Source organism: Curcuma longa, chromosome 10, assembly GCF_044706935.1.
Source record: "Curcuma longa cultivar G26 ecotype Majalengka, Jawa Barat chromosome 10, ITB_CL_G26_1.1, whole genome shotgun sequence".
NCBI classification, from domain to species: domain Eukaryota; kingdom Viridiplantae; phylum Streptophyta; class Magnoliopsida; order Zingiberales; family Zingiberaceae; genus Curcuma; species Curcuma longa.
In genome coordinates this window covers 3,162,436-3,184,719 of record NC_133870.1, presented here as the reverse complement: position 1 = coordinate 3,184,719, position 22,284 = coordinate 3,162,436, and the positions used below count along the sequence as shown (strand labels likewise).

General features: G+C 32.9%; 1 protein-coding gene across 1 annotated transcript in view; it reads left to right on the top strand.

The window, feature by feature from the left end:
* The first annotated feature begins 5,986 nt into the window (after positions 1–5,986).
* Positions 5,987–22,284, top strand: part of LOC141836388 (transcription initiation factor TFIID subunit 2) — a 66,838-nt gene continuing 50,540 nt past the window's right edge. The window contains exons 1-6 of the mRNA XM_074723869.1: positions 5,987–6,220; positions 15,690–16,047; positions 16,162–16,307; positions 16,415–16,481; positions 20,347–20,546; positions 20,656–20,809. Coding sequence (XP_074579970.1) covers positions 6,105–6,220; positions 15,690–16,047; positions 16,162–16,307; positions 16,415–16,481; positions 20,347–20,546; positions 20,656–20,809 — 1,041 coding nt within the window. The 5' untranslated portion in view covers positions 5,987–6,104. The remainder of the gene's footprint in view (positions 6,221–15,689; positions 16,048–16,161; positions 16,308–16,414; positions 16,482–20,346; positions 20,547–20,655; positions 20,810–22,284) is intronic.

The following is a 22,284-nucleotide window of genomic DNA, read 5'->3' as shown; positions in this document are numbered from 1 at the left end:
CTTGTGGTTGTCGGTGTCAATCTTCAGAAGAATCTCCAAGGTTTATGGTGGATGGAAACGTCGATGACTTCTTAAAATGGCTCCCAGAATGACGAAATACAATGACTATTGACAATCAATAAAAATGAAATATGGGAGATTGTGGATTTTCCTGAAGGTAAAAATGCAATTGGTCTCAAGTGGTTGTTTAAAATAAAATGTCATGTTCATGAAACTATTTAGAAATACAAGATTAGACTTTTTGCAAAAGGGTATTTACAATAAGGTATTGATTTTGAAGAAATTTTTTCTCTAGTTGCTAGATTTAAAACTGTGATAATTATCATAACATTAATTGCACAATTGCAATGGTATGTTTATCAATTTGATATTAGATCTGTATTCAAAACTTGCAAAAAGGAACGTATGCAGTTTAACCAAAAGGTTTTATAATTAAAGGTAAAGAGGTGAAGGTGTACAAATTGAGAAATACACTCTATGAGTTAAAACAAACTCCAAGAGCATGATATAACAAGATTAATAGCTATTTTGATAAAGTAATTTTATAAGAAGTGAAAATGAATTTACTCTTTATGTGAATAAACAAGATAGCAATGATTATATTATTATTTATTTTTATATTGATGACATAATATATATGAGGTCATTTGATTCTCTTATGGTTAAATTTAAGTTTAATATGATTAAGAAAATTTGAAATGTTATATATTAGATTATTGTATTATTTTCTTGATCTTAAAGTGAAGTAAGGAGTTGATGGGATTTTTTTCACATAAAAAATATATACAACAAATTATTTTTAAAAAATTCAGCTTAAATTGCAATCCAGCTACTACACTTATGAATATAAATGAGAAGTTACAACTAAAAAATGAGCCTTTCGCATGAAGGAATGGCGATGATGCCAAGCTGGCACCACTCTCGCTACTCGCTCTTGACAATTGACCCCCAACGAGCCTTACACACAAAAGAATGATGATGACGCCGAGCCGACACCACTACCCTCGCTACTCACTCTCAAAGATCGATCGCGGTTGATTCTCGTTAACCCCATAATCAAGAAAAATCTAACTCTATTGAGGTAATCACATTCTGAGTGTATAACCCCTTTACTAACTTTTTATTGATGTAGTGGTAATACTACATTACTTGAGAATCAATCATACTCTAAACCAAACAAGATTATCATTAATAACCTTAGACAGATAACCAAGGTTATCTTGAACCAAACACGCCCTAACAATTTAGGATGCATTTGGTTTAAGTTTGGATGCATAACCTTGATTATGTAATTATCGGATAATCACATAACCAAAGTTATAGGATATAAAATATAACCTAATATTATTTAGTTTAACTTATTTATTTGGAGGGAATAAAATATAACCAGGTTAATATTTACTATATTATCCTTTATTCAATTTATTTTTAAATTAAATTAAATTAATAATATTAATATTAATAATATTAATGATGATAATATATATATAAATATATATATAATTTATTTATAATTTTTAAAATTTAAAATAAATTTATATATATTTTAATAATAAAATAATCTCAAATTTACTTAAATTAAAATTTATTAAATTAATTAACTCAGTTTCACTGCACATTTCAATTAAATCAATTTTAAAATTAGAGAGTAATTATAAAAAAAAATTTGTTAACCTCTGAAATCGCAGAAAATCTTAGATTGCCAAGGTAATCACATTCCAAGTTTATAATCCATTTGCTGATGTGGCGATGCTACTGCATTGCTTGGGAATCCATCATAACCTAAATCAAACAAGATTATTGTTGATAAACTTAAATAGATAACTAAGGTTATCAATGATAACCCTGAACCAAACGTGCCCTTAATGTGATTCATAATCTCCTAGGGCTGCTACGTCTATAGCCCAAAAGTCTTATTGAAAATCACTATTTTTCAGCCTCAACCAAAGATGAAGAAACCCCTTACATTATCAAGTTTCTTATTGTCTTATAATAATATATTAGTATAGGTGGAGAAACAATAAGAAAGAATATAATAATAATAATAAGAGAACAAATTTTATAGAGCTTTTTAGAATTAGATGATCTTGATCTCCTTGTTGTATGATTATGGCGTAGTTCTACTTCCTTGCATAAGAGTAGAAGAAGGATGAAGAAGCATTGGAGAATTAGATCTACTTTGGATTGCTAAAGAAAGAGTGCAAGTTGTCTTAGAAAATTTCTTAGAATGATGAAAGATTTTTCTGCAATAAGCAACTTCAAAACTTTTATTCTTCATGTCATCAGTCTACTATTTTGTTTGATATGGTCAATATCACAGGGAAAGGTATGTTCATAGCTTTCAGATCCTTATTAATCATTTCTCAAAATTATCTTCAATCGACTATCCATTATATTTTAGTTGGCTCGACACCAATTAGTCGACTTTCAAAGTCGATTTGGTCTTTAGTTGACTGCCACATTCAATTGAGAATCTTTCCATTTGCTTCAAACAACCTCAGTCAACTTATTGAGTTGACTTATAAATCTTCTGTTTACTCAGTTGATATAATTGTCAGCTTCAAGAGTTGACTCACAAAGATACTATTCGCTCTGGTGCCAAACCATGAATTCAACTATTGTTATGGTTATCATCAGTTGATTGCATATGGTTACTAGTCGATTGTGTGTAAAACCACAACCTATCCTACCATTTGTGGTATCAATCAATTAACTCCATAAATCACTTAGTTGACTGATCTTGTACCACATATATGTATTCATCTAAATTCGAGATATGCACTCTCCATGTGTACCAGCCAATTGTTATCTCAATATTAGTCAGTTGATACACTATGACTTAACCAATCTATTAGTCAAGTTTACCTAGCTAAGAGTCTATCTGAGTCCCAAGGTTACAATCACTCAAAGCTCCAAGCTTCACAGAATGTTATCTCGTGCCAAATGACCTCCGTACCTTTTGAACTTCTTTGCCTGGAGTACTCTTCACACCTCTAGATCTTCACTGCCTAATATCTAACTTCACTGGCCTACTAAGACATTCACCTTGAGACCGACGAACTTGCTCGTAGGCTTTTTGGACTCCGAATGCACTAGATGGATGAATGCACAAGGAAGGCTTGAATCAATGAATTCGATGAGTTTTCCACCATCTGGAGAGTTCTATTTATACTAATCAAAGGGGTTTGAAGAGAGGAGGATGTGTTTTTGGGCTGGATCGATCTGGATCGTCCAATTTGAAGGGTTGTAACCCTTCACACAGCCCACTCGAATCTCATCCATCAGATCTGAGGGACACAACCCTCAGATCTAGCTTATTACCATCAGCCATCGGATCTGGATCCATTCACTCCGACGCTTCAGATCAAGTCTCTTCCCAAGCGGTCTGATCGTGACTCTTCGCGATCCACCGCTCCAGATCGCATCACAAGCGATCCATCACACCTCTTTGATCGACGGTTGCCATCTGCCTGCCCAATCAACAACACAGTCACCTCTACTTGCCCACGCGGATGCCACACAGGCAATGCCACGTCACATGCGCGCCCGACACGTCACCCGAGTGCCACGCAGGCACTGCAATGTTACCCGGAGCAATAAATTAAGATCCTCAATGCTTCTCGCGACGACGCGTACGTGCGAAGTGCAAAGTGCGCCTACAAAGCGCCCATTGCGCACATGCGCACGTGCGCACGTGGCGGGTGGCGGGCTCACAGGTGCGAGCACCAGCTCGCCCATGGATAGAGAGTACCTGTGCTTCTTGTGTTAACTTCATTAACACAGCAACACATATAAGGAAACATTAGCTATCGCCGGTTAGCAATGTGGACTAAAATCCCATCTTTCCCTTAATATTATTTTGGACACCACTTTAGCCAATTAATTTCTCATTCACCCATAATCGGTTTTGAGCAAATTAATAGTCTAGATTTATCTACGCGAAACGTAGATTTCGATTTTGAAGTCATATCAGACTTTCAACGATCGATGGCACTTTAATTTTGCCTTGCAAAATCATATCCAACACCTCCAAAATCCTTCTTGGAATTTCATGCCCAACATCCAATCTCTTTGGCTTGCTAGGGCTTCAACTTGCCAAGACCTCTTGGACTTTTATGCCCAATATTCAACCTTCCTCATTTGTTAGGATTTTCATGTACCTATCAAGCTACCTATACTTGCATGATTGACACATTATATTAGATCACCATAAATGTCTAATATTATCCAGGTTCAAATATCAAAACTCATGCAATACCAAATGGTTAGAGTATGATTGTATCAACAAAAAACACTATTCAGAAAAAGATGACTTAAACATCAATTTGATAAATCATCCATCTCTTTTTTTGCAACTAATGTTTGAATAATTCTCCAACCTTGCCATGAAAGCAAAGCTTTATAAGTCAATATCCACTTTTTTTTGAGTAAATCCTATAACAACAAGTCTTGCCTTGTACTTTTGAATTCTTCCATCTTGATTAACTTTTATTTTATAAATCTATTTGACTCCAATTATTTCTCAATCTTTTGGATGATCAACAAGCTGCCATGCTTGTTTTTTTCTCAATCATAGCAATTTCATTATGCACGTCTTTCCCACAAACTTCATGTTTTTTTTTGGTTTTTTCAAATATCTTGGTTCATACAATTTATTCAATTGTCAAGTTCTTCTTGAAAGACTTTGAAAAAAAAAGGAGAAATTACACTAGAGTTTGAACTTGATGGAGATTGAAAAATATTTTCAAGTCTTGTTCTTGTTTTGAATTCTTAAGAGAAGAAAAATTGCACTTCCACTTGGATCTGTTAAGATTGATGGAGGCAAAGGATAAAATGTTGCATCTTGTACAATCTTGCAAGAAGGCTCTAAATAATCATAACTTGAATCTTTTTTTACTTGTTCTTATATTGGCTTCCCTTCTAATGGATTCCCCGTTGTAGAATTTTCTTTTTTCAATCTTTTACTCATCTTTGGAATTATTTTTCTCGAAGGAATTTTGATATTTAAAGTTGAGTCTTGTTTAAAAAACACTTTTAATGGATTGCTCATTATGCATCATGCTTCTTTATTCATGAGAATCTAAAGACCCCATCAATTGTTTAATCCACAAAGTGGTGAGATTTTTGGATTCATCAATATAGCAATAACAATATGCTCACATTTTTCAAGCAAACATATAAAAAAATTGGAATTAATTTTTTGATCAATAACATGTTCACGAGAAGTTCTCATATGATCGACAAGTTCAATCACTCCAGAGAAATAATTTTTATTAGATTGAGATTCCTTCATTTTGAGTTTTTTAAACTCATTACGAAGAATTTGAAGTTGGATGATTTTCGCTTTTTTTTTGTCATCCTGAAACTCCCATTCTAAAACATCTCATGCTTGTTCTAATTAAATAGCTCTATTTCAGCAAAAGGTAGAATCCGCCATCCTAGTAGCCTCACACGGTCGATCCCACGATCATCTGTGAGGAGATAAATCGAGAAGCTACAGTTGGCCACTACGGAGAAGGACATTGGTTGCTTCACCGAAATTCTACCATTGTCTACTTCAGCAAATCTGCTCTACAGTAACCAATTCAATTATGCCCCGGAGGCTAATTAAATAGCTTTACGATTCTTCGAATGATTGTTGTTTGATTTTTTGAAAGAGCACTAACAAAATTTTTTAACCTACTTCAAGCTTTTCATTGTTATGCGGCTAAAAAACTAATTCTTTTTCTTCAGTTCTCCGAAATCATTATTAACAATGCTTCATAGAAAAGCAAAATTATCATTTTCACCTTCCAAAATTCACAATATTAAAAAAAATTATGGACTCTGTAGCTATATAATCCGGTTGTTATTCTAAATTAATGGGTTTTAAAGAAATTATTTTTAATCGGTCCAATTTGAGCCCGATGAACCCTAAATCGGACCATATGATGACCGAGCCAGAGTCTTCCCGGAAGCCGGATCCCTCGTAGCAGGTCCGTGGAGCTCGAGTTTTCTCTCTATAAGAAGAGAAGCCTCAGCGGGAGAGGAAAGACTAAGCAAACGCTCAGGTGCGCGTCCTCGCTTTCCTCTCCCACTCGCTCCTGCTCATCTCCGGGGCGCCAATGGCGAAGCCTCGGAAGCAGAAGAACGATGAGCAGAAGACCGAGAGCTCGGGAGTAGTTGTCCTCCACCAGAAGCTTTGCGTCTCGGTCGACATGGAGAAGAGAAGAATATTCGGGTAAGATAGGTCCTCTATCTCTTACATCTTTTTATTTTCTATGCTCTTATCTTGAATCTGAGCTTCTTGTTTCAAGAATGAGTCTTTAAAGATGCTCACTATTCCTTTCTAGGGTTTTATTAGTCGCTCTCCAAGGTTTGTTAGGTTATGGTGAATCCTGATCTTTTTAGTGGTGAACCCGCTACGGATAGCCTAGTAGAGTTCCTTCCTTGGCTTTTGACTCCTTGCGACGTTTCCCTTCGTATTCTTGGAGACATTGGGAAAGGATAATTTTTGTACTATTTTTCCGGCCTTCTATTGTAATGTTCGAAAAATTACTTTATTCTCATATTTTTGCATCAAGCGGAGCAAGTTATGTTGTCGTGGCTGGACTTCAATAGTAGACGATGGAAATACTCTGTAATATTGATATACGTTTTTGGCTCTCAAGAACATTTTGCTTTCTTACATTGGGAGAGAGTATTAGAGAAATGTCTCGCTTAAACTCCAAAATCTTGATATGTTTATGAGAGTTTTTTTTTTTTTCAAATTTAATACTCCATCTTCCTCATCTCAATCAATGTTTGGTTTACAAATCAGGATGCATTTCCTTTAAAATTGTTTGGCTTGGCTAGTGGTACCATTGTCATACAAGGCTAAACCAAATTCAATTTTGTCAGGTCAATTATTTCTTTGTTTGTTAAATATTTGACTCCTATACCTTATATTTTTCTTTCTAATATACAGCTTCATTCATTTCCATGCGATCTCTGCCTAAAGCTTATTTTTTCTCTCTCTGTTGCCCATCATTTATTAGTGTTATGAGGATTTGAAGCACCTAATATTTAATTAGCATAATTTTGAATGGATTGTTTCTCCTCCTTTTTTCTAGAGACAAGTTATCAGTTATCATGACTTTAGGCTATTATTTATATATAGTTCATACAAAGCATAGGTATAAATCATGTTGGTTGCATGATGAATGAAATATGATCTCGGAAACCTATTCTGAATATTGAAAATTAGGTTGTTTAAAAATAATAGTTTGTTCAGAATATTAGTTTGAGTGAGTTAAAGAAACTTCAAAGCAAATGAAGCTAGGTAAATAGGCCTACATGACACTTCTACTGAAGTTTGAAAGAATTTAGGATATAAATGTATAAATTATCTTTTAAAAAGGTTTATTAAAGGTAAAAAATAATGTGTCAGAACATTTCAAAATATAATAATATTAAGATTGCATTATATTAGATTATATCATGTTATATGATTGTATTATCATCATAATTATCAAGTTGTGTTTGCCACAATTATAAGGACCACAATTATATTAATCTTATCGCTTGATTAAGCTCTATGGCTAAACTTGTAATATTTAAATCATATAAGTCAAATTTTTTGTCACATTTATTTTCTTTTTGATCCTGTTCTGCTCTTTGTACCTGCCACTCTAATTAATTCAACACTTCATAGTCGTTAAACATGTTCACACTCTGTACCTTTTCAAATCTCAGTTTATCATCTATTAGAACTACACCTAATTTCTCTCAAATATTAGTATTTTATATTTTATTTTTTGATTTCACACATCTATTTTATCCTTCCATATGTGCTATATTCATTTTTTGTACTTATTGTTTCTTAATAATCCAAAACACCAATGTATAATGCACGATGGGTCATATCACTATCTTACAAAATCTTTTATCTGGTAGAAGCTGTGCAGGTTGATTAAGATTCTCCTCTCTCTTTTAATTGACCATTCATTTTCCTATTAATGATATCTTCATCAATACCACCTCATTGAATAATAAATCCATATAATCTAAAATTCTTACGTGCATAAGTTTTATGTTCATGCATTTTGACTATTCCTTACGTGCATAAGTTTGATGTTCATGCATTTTAACTATTCCACGATTTCATTGATACTTCTATGTTATTGTACTTCTTTATATTCAGTTTGTTGGATTGTGAAGTTCTCTCAATAATTCAAAATTCAAATCTAGTGTAATTACACTTATCAGATAATATAATATTTTCTGCAACTAAGATGGACAACTAATAGCTGATCCATTACATAATTCATATTCGAAAGGAAAGGTTAGGGTTGAGAATATATTTCCAAGCTCAAACTGAATCTAGGTTTACTCAATTTGGGCAAAAAATTTTGTGCAATAAAGTTTAACTTCAATTTAAAAAATTTGAAGTTATTTTTTTCATAAATTTAATTTTGATTTATGTTTCAATTAAATTAGTTATCTTATCACACTCCTCACTATGAATATCAGTTTCTTCTTTATCAATGTCCCCACTTGTTAAGGGACCAACAATCCTAGATGGTTTCCTTGCTTGAGAGAGCTCTTTGGCTCTTCAGGCTTTTGTAACTGCATTCCATGTCAAGTCTCCTCAAGGTATGACTTCTAAATTCTTACTCATCCATTCTCTAGCATGACTGGTTAGTGACATCTTTTGCATTTTGGGGATCTCTCCACTTTTTGTGTTGTAGATTTTGCAAGTTGTATTAATTTGGATAGAATGGATGACACACACATATACAAGAAAATATCTATTTGTTACTTGTTAATGGTGACAAAATTATTCAAGATAACAATTTGAAGTTGCTAGGATAAACTTACCTGCTAGAATACACTTTTTTTCTTTTGCACCCACAAAGCTATTTGTTTGACTAAGAATCTTGATTGCCATTGATCTAAAATTGGGAGAATTGAATCCAATTTTTGACCATAAATATTATATTAGCTAAAGCTATATAAACTTAATTAACACATGGGAGGTGCTATTTTTCCACCCCTCACACATTCTTTCTTCTTGCTTACACTTCTTGCACAAAAGAACAATCAATTTCCTAATTTTTTTCCCACTCTTGCTTATATTATTGAAGAGAAATTGATTGTCAAGGCATCTTTGTGCCTTGGTCTCCATCTAATAAAACCCTCATCGTCAATGATTGTCCTTCCTACCTCACTGACACCTACAATGGTGTTCTGCTTATGACACTTTATCCTCAACAACTTATTTCTTTTCTTTCATCTATCACACAAAAGAGTAGTTGACAACTGATGTACTATGTATCTCAATCTCCATTCACCGAAATCCCTTAGTCATGCTTGCTTATCTATATGATGCCGCCATCCTATGCCAGCACGTTGCTTATGACATTTGATCCTTATTTGCTTGTTAGGTGCTTCATTACTACTATGTTCGCGTTATAGTTTATTTTTGCCGCCATCCTCTCCTCCTAAGTCCCTCATTCCGTTGTTGGCCTTGATATAGTTGCACTTCTTGACAACTCTTATATTTTGTCTATTTGAAAGGAGGAAAGGGGAAAGAAAGAAAAAGTATTGAGGGATGACACAAGTGAGATGTTTTCTTTACATTGTTCGCTTGAAAGGAGAGGGAAGGATAGGCAACAGGAGAAAATGACATTTCACCCTTTGATTTTGTCATTTCAAAGACATGTATAGTTAAACATTTCACATCAACACTCATCTATTTCTCCTCTCTTCCGCTCACCTTTAAAGGAATTAAAAGTGGAGGAAGAGAGCCAATTTCTTCCTTTCTTTTTTCTTACATTTTGCTCTTTCACCAAAGTGGACAAGGGAAATGATTACTTCCCCTCCTTCCTTTCTTCCATTTGTACTCCCTCTCAAATAGACACAATATTAGTCTTGCATCATGGTGCCAAGCGTGTGTCCTATGGTCGAGGAATTTCCTTTGTTTCTCTTTGGCTAGTGCCTGCAGGAGGCCACTTCTATGCCTGCCCCACACTTTGACTATTTCCATCCTTCTCTAGTTGATGGCCATTCATAACCCCTCCCTTGCCTCCTCTCTCTCTCTAACCCCTTTACAGGAAGCTATATCTGCACTGCCCTAAATGTGTTCTCTAGTGGAGCCAGCTTCCACATGTTACTCATGTTCTATCAGATTATACTGTTAGCGTGAGCCCCCCTATGGTTAGCAGATTCACATATGCATAATGCTGCCCCCTCTTAGAGCCATATGTGAAGTTGTTGAGTTGTTTGTTAGCACACTTCAGATTACATCATGTCATCATCATCAATAATATTTTCCCTAATTATTTAGGCTTACTATATGAATCTGACCCATTAATTAAACTCTATGTAAAGCTATATGATTGGCTATATTCAAATCAATTAAATTATTTTTTATTATATTGACTAACGATTCTCTAGTTTCTCTTGACTCCTTATAGCTTCAACTCTAATCGATTTATCTGTTCTAAGTGTAGAATCTCTTTAACATTTTTAAACCTTCTCAACGTATTTTTTTTTCTTGATTCATCATCTGATGTTGCAAATAAAGTTTCAAATCGTGCATATTGACGTGAGTAAAATTTACCATCTTGTTCATCGATCGACATGCGAGACGATATTGACATCAAGGCTATCTCGTTTTCTTGAGCAATGACAATTATGGGTGTTGGAAATGCAGAGATAAGAGGAAGAGAGATTGGGAGAGATTTGTGAAGGAGTAGAGATGCTGAAGGAGCGAGGAGGGATCAAGGGGCAAATGATAGTTGCACATGTCTGGTGGACAATCATGTATATATAAACCATTAGTGCAATTGTGTCCTTACGGACCCAACTTAACCTTGAATTTTGATGTTTGGATAAAGAGTTTAAGTTAAAATTACTTGTGTATCATATGTGTATGAAGTGGTGCAAGGATGATGGATTGAGATCTATAAGAGATCTGATAAGGATATTTTGGGACATCTAAGGGATTGTAGAATGAGGAGAATTATAGTACAACTTAGCTGAAGAAGGCAAACTACATAGGTAAAGAGTGAAGGATGACACATGCAGTGAGTTGAGGGTTTGATGCATTCAAGAGACAAGTAATTTAATGAGAGATGACCTCGTGGGTGAAGACGAGTTGCAAGGTGGCCTCTTAAGTGAATTGAGAAATTAATAACCCTAGAGAGTGTAATACTCAAAGATTCGACTATTGGGATGGTTGTAGTCGATGATCCAACAGACTGAAGGGTAGGATTCAGTCAACTAAGTAATTGAGATAAATCGATCAACTATCGACCGAAATATTTCTGTTTGTGGCTGAGTCGACTAAGCAATTAATTGATGACATGATCCAATCGACTCGACTAATAACTCAACCAAAAAGCTGGAGGAAATTGTTGATCTCACAAAGTTGAGTGCAACGATTAGATGATCTAAGGTTTATAGTGAAGCAATCAATTGATTGTGTAAGCCAATCGATTGAAGAAGCCATTAATAGATTAAAGACTATAGCATTAGGAAAATATTCAATTTTGATTTATGGTTGATCTAGTTGACTCATTGGTGTTAGAACAATAGAATAAAAAGTAATTTAAAGGAATACTATTGTTATGATTCTTGTGAGCTCTCATTATGTAATCTTAGCCTTAATTGCTTCATTTGTTCCTTATCTAATAAAGAAAATTGGTTGAGAATGAGAAAGCTAGTAGGCTTTTGGGAGGAGCAATTAGGATTCGACATGATGCTTCAATTAAATACAAATTTATTTGATTACAACAATAAGAACCAAATTTTTATCTCACTAAGTGAGGTCATCTATATGGTTCGACCTTCTACTATATCATTATCTATATTTAAATGAATTTTATTCTATTTTATCGTTGTTAATCAAGTCTTCTTTGGTTTTCCTCTTCTTGATTAATGTGTATTTGTTAGTCTCATATCACCTAACTAGGGCATTTATTTGTCACATAATTCTCAGTTTTCTCTCAATAGGTGCAACTTCACTTTTTCTCTGATGTTTTCATTTTTTTATCCCGTCTATTCTCATATGTTCGCACATTCACCTTAATTTTTTTTTTATCTTTACGACTCTTATCTTCTACTCATGTGTTGACTTTATAGTTAACATTGAGCTCCATATAATATAGTAAGTCCAACTACCGTTCTATAGAACTTCCCTTTAAGGTTTAGAGGTACCTTACTATCATAAAGAATACCCACGCTTTCTTTTATTTCAATCATCCTACTTGTTTCCTACATAAAAAACATATCTATCAATCTCTCTATCCTTTTGCAAAAATGATCTTAGATACTTGAAACTTTTAGCTACATGTAATTTGTTATCTCCTATATTAACAATTCTTTGACTATGTTTACTACTACTAAATTTATATCATATATTTTATCTTTACTCTATTAAACCTTAGACTTTTAACTTTCAGTGTTTCCCGCTAAGATTCAAGCTTAGTATTTACTCCTTCCCTAGTTTTATCGATTAAAATAATATCATTTGCAAACAACATGCACTATAGTAACCTATTTTGGATGTGTTTTGTGGGTTCATTCATTACTAGTGTAAAAAGATATGGACTTAAAGCCAATCTTTGATGTAATTTTGTTTTTATAGGAAATACTTTGGTTAATCTGCTTGGAATCTTTACTCTTGTCATCACATCATCGCGTATATCCTTGACTGCCTCAATATACTCTATGCTAACATATTTATTTTCTAAAATTCTTCACAATTTCTTTTGGAATTCTGTCTTAAGCTTTTTTGTTGACCCTACTGAGTGAGATAAGATTTGGTTGTTGTTGTATTCTGCCATATGATTTTTATAGATCAATAAATATCATGTGTAAGTCTTGTTTTTTTTTCGATACTTTCAATCAATTATTTAAGATGTATAACTTCTATTATCAACCTTTTGGGCATGAATTCATCACGTTGGTCTCCTTAATCTTTTTTCTATCACTTTTATCAAAATTTTATGGTATGACTAATTAGTTTAATGCCCAAGTCACACAATTTTGTATGTCTTCTTTGTTTTTATAAAGGGGCTAAAGGACAGACTTTTTTTGTTTGTTTTTAATATCATGTTGAATAACTTTATAAGTTATTTAATACTCTATTTTTTAGGTATTTCTATACCTCTATTGGAATATCATTCGACCCAATTGCTTTTTATTCCATTTAATGCTTATTCTATTTCTGAAATTTGAATTCTCTGATAAAAATTAAAATTTCTATGCTCCTTCGACCTATAAATTTCCTAACCCTTCATTAAAAGTAGATGGAAATACCTCTACTATTGCTTCTTATTTCCTTATCCTTTATTATTGCCCTATTGGATTTATCTTTAATGCATCTTATTTAGGTAAGATTCTTTATTTTTTTCTCTCGCTTTAGCTATTTTGTAGATGTTCCTTTCCCCTTCTTTTGTATCAAGTTGTCTATACAAGTGTTCAGAAGCTTTATTCTAAGTTTCACTTACTGCTTTCTTAGTCTCCTTCTTAGCTACTGTATACTTTTCCAAGTTTTCTTCATTCTATAAGTGTACAAATCTTTTTTCTTTAATTTCTTTTGTATTTTCTCATTTCATCATCAAACTTCTTTATTTTATGGTATCTATCCTCTTGATTCATTGAGTACGTTTTTGACACTGTGTTTAAATTTGATATCATCTTATCCCATGTTATATTCGAGTCGCAATGTATTTCTCCTAATACTTGTGCTTCTATCGTCTCCTTAAAAATACTTTATTTCTCATTATTTGACATCCACCACTTGATTGTAGGAGTCATGCATATTTTTCTTCTACTGATATTTTGCTTAAGGCGTGTATTCAACACTACAACTTATGTTGGGTGGTTAAGTTTTCTCCAGGGATGAACTTGCAATCTTTATATCCCCTTTTCTCTTCTTGATCATAAGAAACTCAATTTACGACCTTATTGTTCCATTTTTGAAAGTAAATAGGCGTTCTCTCTTATTGAAAAATATATTGGCTGTTATAAGTTTATATGCCATCATGGAATTCAATATAACTTTTCTTTCTTCATTTCTTGTTCCAAAACCATAGGCCCATGTGCCTTATCATATTTCTCATTTCTTAATCTTATATGCCTATTTAGATTTCCTCTTAAATCATAATTTGTTGGAATTTTTTATACTACCCCATCTAGGTCTTCCAAAAACCTATGTTGAGTGTTTTCATCTAATTTTACTTGATTGTATATATGTTAATTACATTGATAGTTTTTTTTATTGCCACTATTTTAAGAACTAATCCTATCTCTTGTCCTAACTACTTTTACTACTTTATCTTTTAACGAACTATCTATAATAATACCTATTCCATTTCTCGTTTTATTCTTTTCCATATACCATAACATAAAGTTTGAGTTCTATATCATTTTTGCTTCCTCTCCTAGTCATTTTGTTTTTTATAAACATAAAATATTAATTCTTCTCCTAACAATTATATCTATTATTGATGAGCGTTCCATGTTCCAAATCGAAGATAATTGATGTTCTTGTAATACTGTCACATCTTATCTAACTTAGGATGTGATTTTTTTTTGCATATTTAATACTACATCTAAGTTCTCATTAGAGATATAACGATCCTTGCTAATATGTTGCAGTTGGACTTTTGAATGCGTTTCTTCTAGGGAACAACTTAGTTTAATGGATTCATACATAATATTTGCCTAAGTTTTAACATTGGCTGACAACCTAATGCAATCTTTCTCCGTTATTCGAGCTTAGGACCGACCATGGTATTCACCGTAGGCAGAGTTATGAAAATTTATTTAATTAAATTGAGAAAATAATATTCACTATTCTTAATTAATTTTATTGGAATATCATTGAAGATACTATGCTCTAATCAGATCAAATTAAAAGTTTATTTTTTAAAACAAACTCTGTCATTAATTTAAAGTTATTATAAATTTCCAAATTCAAATTTGATTTTATTGAGAAAATCTGGACCAAATTTTTTAAATTAGATTGAGTCCGAGTTGAATTTTTTATTTATAATTTTTTTATAAATTATATACTTATCAAAATAAATAAAATTTTGCTGCAAAATTCAAAATCTAATTTAAATCCTAATTATAATATGCTACATCTCCAAAATTTGAAAAAGCTTGAATCTCTCTATAATATTTTACATCATCCTTAATGATAAAGGTCTCTAGGGCCTTTAAATTTTTAATTGCTCTAATGTTGCAAAAAATGAAAGCAAAATATGCCTTAGTTTATAGTAGACCAGCAAAGAACCCATGTTAATCATATTATCATTAATAATCTAATTAAATAAATACCAAAACATTATCGTTCCGATCATTGATCGAAATTCTAGCACAACTTGAGATTTTGAACTTTAGTTGTTGCAAATTTCTCTCATATGTCATTATGTTTTTTTCCTTTCTAGTAACCCCACATGTCCATCCTAACACTCTCTTCTCATATTTTCATATGTTACGTTTAAGAGCTCAATACTCCGATCATACAGCATGATAGGTCGTACTATAGTCATCTTTAATGTGTGGAAAAATTCTGTATGATCATCATTCTATGGCTAGTTTGTTTCTAGAACTATATCATGAGAGAAATCAGTACATTCTAAGAAAGTCAAAATGTTTTGTGAGCATTAGTTTATTTACTCATTAGTGAGCAACATTTATTCTTCAATTTCAAGGTATACGGAATTGAAAATCATCATCCCAGAGGATGGGCATATGTCTTTCAACGCTGATAATATGATCATTACCAATATATCTGTGGATGGTGAATCAGTTGAGTTCACACATTTCCCTCATTATCAAGTTATTGAAGAGGATAGTATCTCTTCTGTATCATGCCCAAGCTCAGCTGCTGATGTTGCATGCTCTGTTTACATATCATCCTTAGACAAAGAAACGGTTCCCAATCTACATATATCATATGATGGATCAGGAAAGATAAATCAGCAACAGGAGAAAGACAATGGTGAAAACTCTGCGCAGGACTCCATCAGCCAGCAGCTAAATTGCTACAATGGCCATTCAGAGGATAAGGTATTATACTGAATACTTTCCCAACTGTCATCTCTTTACAATCATAATCAAGTTCTGGGTCTCAGTTCAAGAATCAAAGGATTGTGTTTACATGTGGCCTCATTTTGGAAGCAGAATGTGAAGTTAGTTCGCATTGATTATTGGATAGATAGGGCAGAAACTGGTATTCATTTTGCGGACAATATGTTGCTCACTGATAGTCAAATAAGGCGTGTTCATTGCTGGTTTCCTTGCTTGGATAGCATTTCACAACGGACTCTGTAAGTTGATATTTCTATAAATTATTTCCATGAGACATTGTAATCACACTACATCCTCTTTCTTCGAAAGCTATCTGGTGAGTTTTGAGTTATTGCTTCTGCTACAGATTTGACCTAGAGTTCACAGTTGATGCTACTCTTATAGCTGTCAGCAGCGGGGACTTACTTCATCAGGTATTGGTTTGTCTTCTATAACTAGTGCATCTAGTACCATCCCTTGGACATATAATCGATACGTATTCCAAATCATACTTTTTTTTCATTGTCATAGCATTGGTTCATGAATCTTGTTGGCCAAATAAATTCATTTAGATTGATTGTAAAAAAAAAAAATGAATTGAAATAATAAAAAATATTATCAATTAATCTGGTCAATCAGGGCTGACTAATTTCTTGATCAAGTTTAGTCAGCTACTAATGGGTTTTGAATTTTCTAAGTAGATTTCCCCTTGAACTAGATAAGATTCATCATCAGTTTTTGATTCAACTAGTTGGTATGTTATAATTTAGTCAACATACTTACAGATTGTGCGATATTCAATATGAGGGATTCTTTATAACATTTCAATTTTCTAAATAAATACTTAATTTTTTTACATGATTCATATCAGCATACACAAATACACAAGCATTAAAAGTTTCAATATTCCAAAATTATTATGTTAAGACATTATGTTAGATTAATAGAAATTCATCTTTGTACAAATATTTCTATTGTTAATAAAAGATTACTCAAGGAGACAAGTTAATCTTTATTTTTTCCTTTTTTAAATTCCTTTAATTGACATATTTATGAAGAAACTTATCACATAACAAAGTTGCTCAAAAGCGCATAGGTGGTATGAGACCTAAGGCGCATGATGCAAGGTCAGGCGCACGTCTTATTTAAATAAGGTGCTCTTGGTATAAATTTTTACAATTCAAATATATATAGGAAATTTTTGTCAAAATATTTCACTAACAAAGTTATAATCCATAAAATAATAAACAATAATATAAATATAAAATTCATTAGCAAATAAATACGTTATGCACATAATTTAAATAAAAAAAATTTCAAATATCTAAATCTTCATCATCTTCCTCAATTATATCATTATCATCATCACCAGATGTTTTAAATTTGTATAGTTGAATCTTCATCGGTTTCTTCAAGATTGATTTCTTCCTCCTCTCACAAGGTGCACGTTGTGCGCAAGAGGCTCACTTGGCTGCGCTTTGTACCTAGGCGCAGTTAGGCGAGTGCCTTTAATAACTATGGTTGTGACTATTTTTATTTAAAATTTTTGCTTTGTCAGCCAGTTTAGCCCTTTAGATTAATAAACTATGACTTGTTGACATAATCTTGTATTTTATTTTTATTTTTAAACTTGCATAATGTGTTATTTCATCCGCTTATAAATATTTCTTGCAAGCTATGCTACTGATTTTTGGGAGACTCAAATATGCTTATGAATAATGCTTTTGATTTATCTGATCGACATTTTGATCAGTTATCAAAAAGATCTATTTGTCAAGTTTTAAGGCAATACTGTTGGCTAAAAAAAATATCATTGTACATATATTTATTTTGTTAATATTAGAAGACACAAGGAGACAAGTTAATTTCTATTCCTTTATTTATTTTCCTTTTTAAATTCCTTTCATGGAAATATTTATGAAGAAACCTACATAACAAATTTGCAACTATTTGTATTCAAAAGGTTTGCTCTGTGTGTGAATTGCTTAAACAAGTTCTTTCAATAATCAATTATGACTTTTTGACTTAAGGTGTGTTTCCTAGAGGGAAGGAAACACGGATGGAAACAAGGTGAAATATCTCCTAAGGGCACTAATATTGTATTTTACTTTTTTTATTATAATTTTAACTTGCATAATATATTATTGCACCTACTTATAAATATTTCAGGCAAACTATGCTACTGATTGTTTGGGGATTCATTTATATATAGTGCATTTGATCTATATGACCTACATTTGATTAGTTATCAAAAACTTTCTGTCTGAGTTCACATACATGATATATCACTGGTTCAGTGGAAAGTTATCTACCTAATCTGAATATAGGGCTAGTGGAATCTTCATTTGCTACCTGTCACCTCTTCCTAGACAGTTGTGGTATTCACATCATCTTTCCTCCAGCATGGTTCTTTCTCAGATCAATACTTTCAATTTTCTCGGACAGTGAAAGACATATTATTTTCACTGTTGTGCAACTTTTACATTGTTTCTATGGAGGGATTGCAAATATGGGAGAAAGAAAGGAAATAGAAATGAATTTTCTTTTAGATGGGTTTCCTTGTAGGGATGAAAGCAAGAGAGATTTCGTATCATGCTTTTACATTCTTTTGAAGACAAACCAAGTAGATAGGTTGTCTCCATTCCCTGTTCATGGAATTTTGTCCATATTGCTTAAGGTGAGATGCAGACAAATCAACAAATAATTGTAGCAACGATCAGGGTTGTTCTGTTACCAGCCTTCTTTTTGATACATATTCACTGCATCACTTAGTAGCAATCTCTGTATCTCTTAGTGCTAATGAGACCATCTGTTACAGTCACCTAGTGGCTAGTTCAATCTTTGGCCGTCGTTCATTTAATTTTTTTAAAAATATTTTTGAACATCTCTCATTGTCTATATTATTCCTTTTGTTCATTCATGCAAAACTATCAACTCTCTTAAACCAGTAATGTTGACCAGTTTACTTGCCTTGTGCAAGAATTTGGTCTGAGGAAAGCAAAAGTGCAAAATATCTCCCAATGAGATATTTTGTAAATTATTCATACTACAATGGATCAAAGTAAAAGTTGGATGGCTTCATTTTTTTTTGTTTGATTCATCAACTCCTTATGAATAGGTCATTTTGGGTTTCTGAGTGAAAATTTGCTAGTGTATAAGGAAGGAATATCTTCTCAAGTGACACCACAAACAGTTGGCTTCAACTTCAATACACTTCGATACCTTCTAGCATGGAGATCTCCTTTATGACGCATGACATTTATTTTGGTACAAATAAGGATTAGACTAATATGTTGTTATTAAAAATGTCCCACCAATAGCCATAGCTATATGTTTATCCAATTTGCACACGATGTATCATGTTCTGTTGACTTTGATCCATACTAAGCTAAAACTAATAGATTTGCTACTTTTCAAGTGAAATATCCAAGGTTCGAAGTCTCATGTTATGCCAGAGTTTCAGTTTTTGATTGGAACAGAAATGCCAACACTCGATGCACTCCCAAGCATGCTGAGAAGAATTCAAATAAGTGCACTCCTATACTTAATCAACTTGCCTTGTTTAGTTGTAAATATAAGTTTATGACAATTAAAAGACATTTGAATTAAACATAGTGTCAAGATTATTGGTTACTCCTCTCTAATACCGAAATAGGTGTCGGCACACTATGATACTCAGTTATAGGATCAACACTAGTGACAAAAGAGACATTACTCTTGTTGAACAGTATGTGATTTCATTGTTTAACTAAAATTGTACATTGCAACCGTGCCAGTTGACAAAACACGAGATATCAAATTATGGATCTACCTATTAGGATGTACAAAAGGGGCTTGAGGTGGTTCTAAATTTGTTGACAATTGTCATGGGCTAGCCTTTTTGAATTGTGTCGTATGTCAACACGAGATGGCATGGCTTTTTGGCATCATGTGTGACATTATAGCCATTCCATAATGCATGGATCAGAAGATTAAATCTACCTCCCTGCAATCTGGGGGTATCTTTTTTTCTTTTCTTTTTCCTTTTTTTCTTTTATCTTTTTTTTTTTCAATTAAGTTTTTGTGGACCCTTCCTTGGGACTCCGCATTGGCGGGAGCTTAGTGCACCAGGTTGTCTTTTTTTTAAAAAAGTTTTTGTGTTATTTATCCCTTAACTTTTTTTTGCACTAAAGAAATTTCTTCCAAACTTTTTCTGCTACACACTGTTGGCTGTACAACTATCTGCATCATGCCTTGTTATAAACTGTTTAGAAGAACATGATGTTAATTTTGCACTGCAAAAATGAGAAACTCTTGCAGGTTTTAAGCAAAGATGATCCTCCCCGTAAAACTTTTGTGTATAAGTTGACCACTCCTGTTAGTGCAAGGTGGATAACATTAGTAGTCGCTCCATTTGAAATTCTTCCAGATAATCATAGCAACATCATATCACACATCTGCTTGTCACAAGACTTCAAAAAGCTTCAGAATACAGTTGGTTTTTTGCATAATGTATTGAGGTACTTCTAATGTTATTACTAACTCTTGTTATGTGTTTCTTTAGTATTTCCTTGTCTATGACTTTCATTTTGATTTTTTTTATTTAACAACACAAATTTTTTTCTACAGTCAGTATGAAGATTATCTTTCCACATCCTTTCCCTTTGGCTCTTACAAGCAAATCTTCATCCCGCCTGAACTAACAATATCTTCTTGGAGCTTTGGCGCATCCCTTTGCATCTTTGGCTCTGATATTTTGTTTGATGACAGTGTTATAGACCAGGTTTGTTATACATAATGTAAGGTGTTTTTTTTTTTTTTTTGGTTTATTGTGATAGTATACTATGAAAATATTAACCTGCATGAGAATGTTTATTTTCTATTCTCACTGAGCGAGACAATACTTTTCTTTGATAATAATAATTTGTGTTTTGTTCCTATTGTTTCATCTCAAATTTTCCACATTATACCCACCTACTCAAAGTGCATGCGTTAACAAATTGATTTATGTATAATTATTGTCTTGTTGCTATTGCTTCATGTCAAATTTCCCATATCTACCCACTTGCTAAAAGTGCTTGCTTGAACAAATTGATTTAAGCATGATTTGAAATCTCGGACTATGCCAAGCGAAACGGTTGAAACGTATCATTCTGGTAAATCATTGAAACTCAATACCACTTGGCAACAAAGTTGAAAATTTTGAGCCGTATTGTAGTTTTAGTCTTTGACTAGAAAGATGCTGTTTCAGTATCATGTCGATTCTCCGATGTATAATGCTGATGATAGATTAAAGGTTGAAGGAGGAAGAAGATGAAGCAAATGAAGGAGATATATGGGTTGAGTGTTGTTGAGTTTGGATAATTTAGCGGAATAATGTTTCAACCATTTCGCTCGATATGATACAAGATTTAAAACTATGCTCAGCATAGACAATATCTCCTTCATCTCTTTCCTTCTTCAATTCCAATTCATTATCAACACCATGCATCAAAACATCGACGCACAACATCTTGAGATTTAAAACGATACCAAAACAGTATTGTTTTAGTGATCAAACTTCGACACAGCTTGAGATTTTGAACCTTGAATTTAAGTAGCGATTCTAAGGCCTTTTTTTTTATCATATCATACTTAATAGGTAGATGAGAACATCACTTTGTTTAAACTCATTTGATTCAACAAGATTTTTCATTCTTAAATATTTGAAGTTATGTACATGCACTTAGTAAAAGATTAATTGATTTATTTCAACTGTACATCTCACATCAAGCTTGGCTTAAATATTTTCTTTTTGTTCTAAACCTTCATATAAGCAACTTGACACATACTGCATCATCAATCAAGGAATCTTGTCTTAAGCTTTTGTTGACTCTATCATGGATTCATCATTTAAAATCTCCATCTAATAATGATCCCTGTTTGAAACCTATGCATCATGTGATGTGCATAAGTACTTTACTGCCACGCAATGCATTGTGACAGCCCCCTTGATCACATATCAACTCTTGCTTCTCCCTCCAATTTCACAAAGCACACCCTTTTTGATGTTGTAATGCTAGAAAACATTGTTTACATGCCTATTAAGATTTACTGAAATAGACCAGGAAACATGTTACACTTCATCATATGAAATTGTAAAAACCTCCACCATTAAATTGTAGAAGTCCTACAATTAGGGGCTGTAGTTCTGCTCCTATCTAATGAATGCCGATGCTGTTTGAAGTGCTCACATATGGAAGCCATCCTGATCTTTGT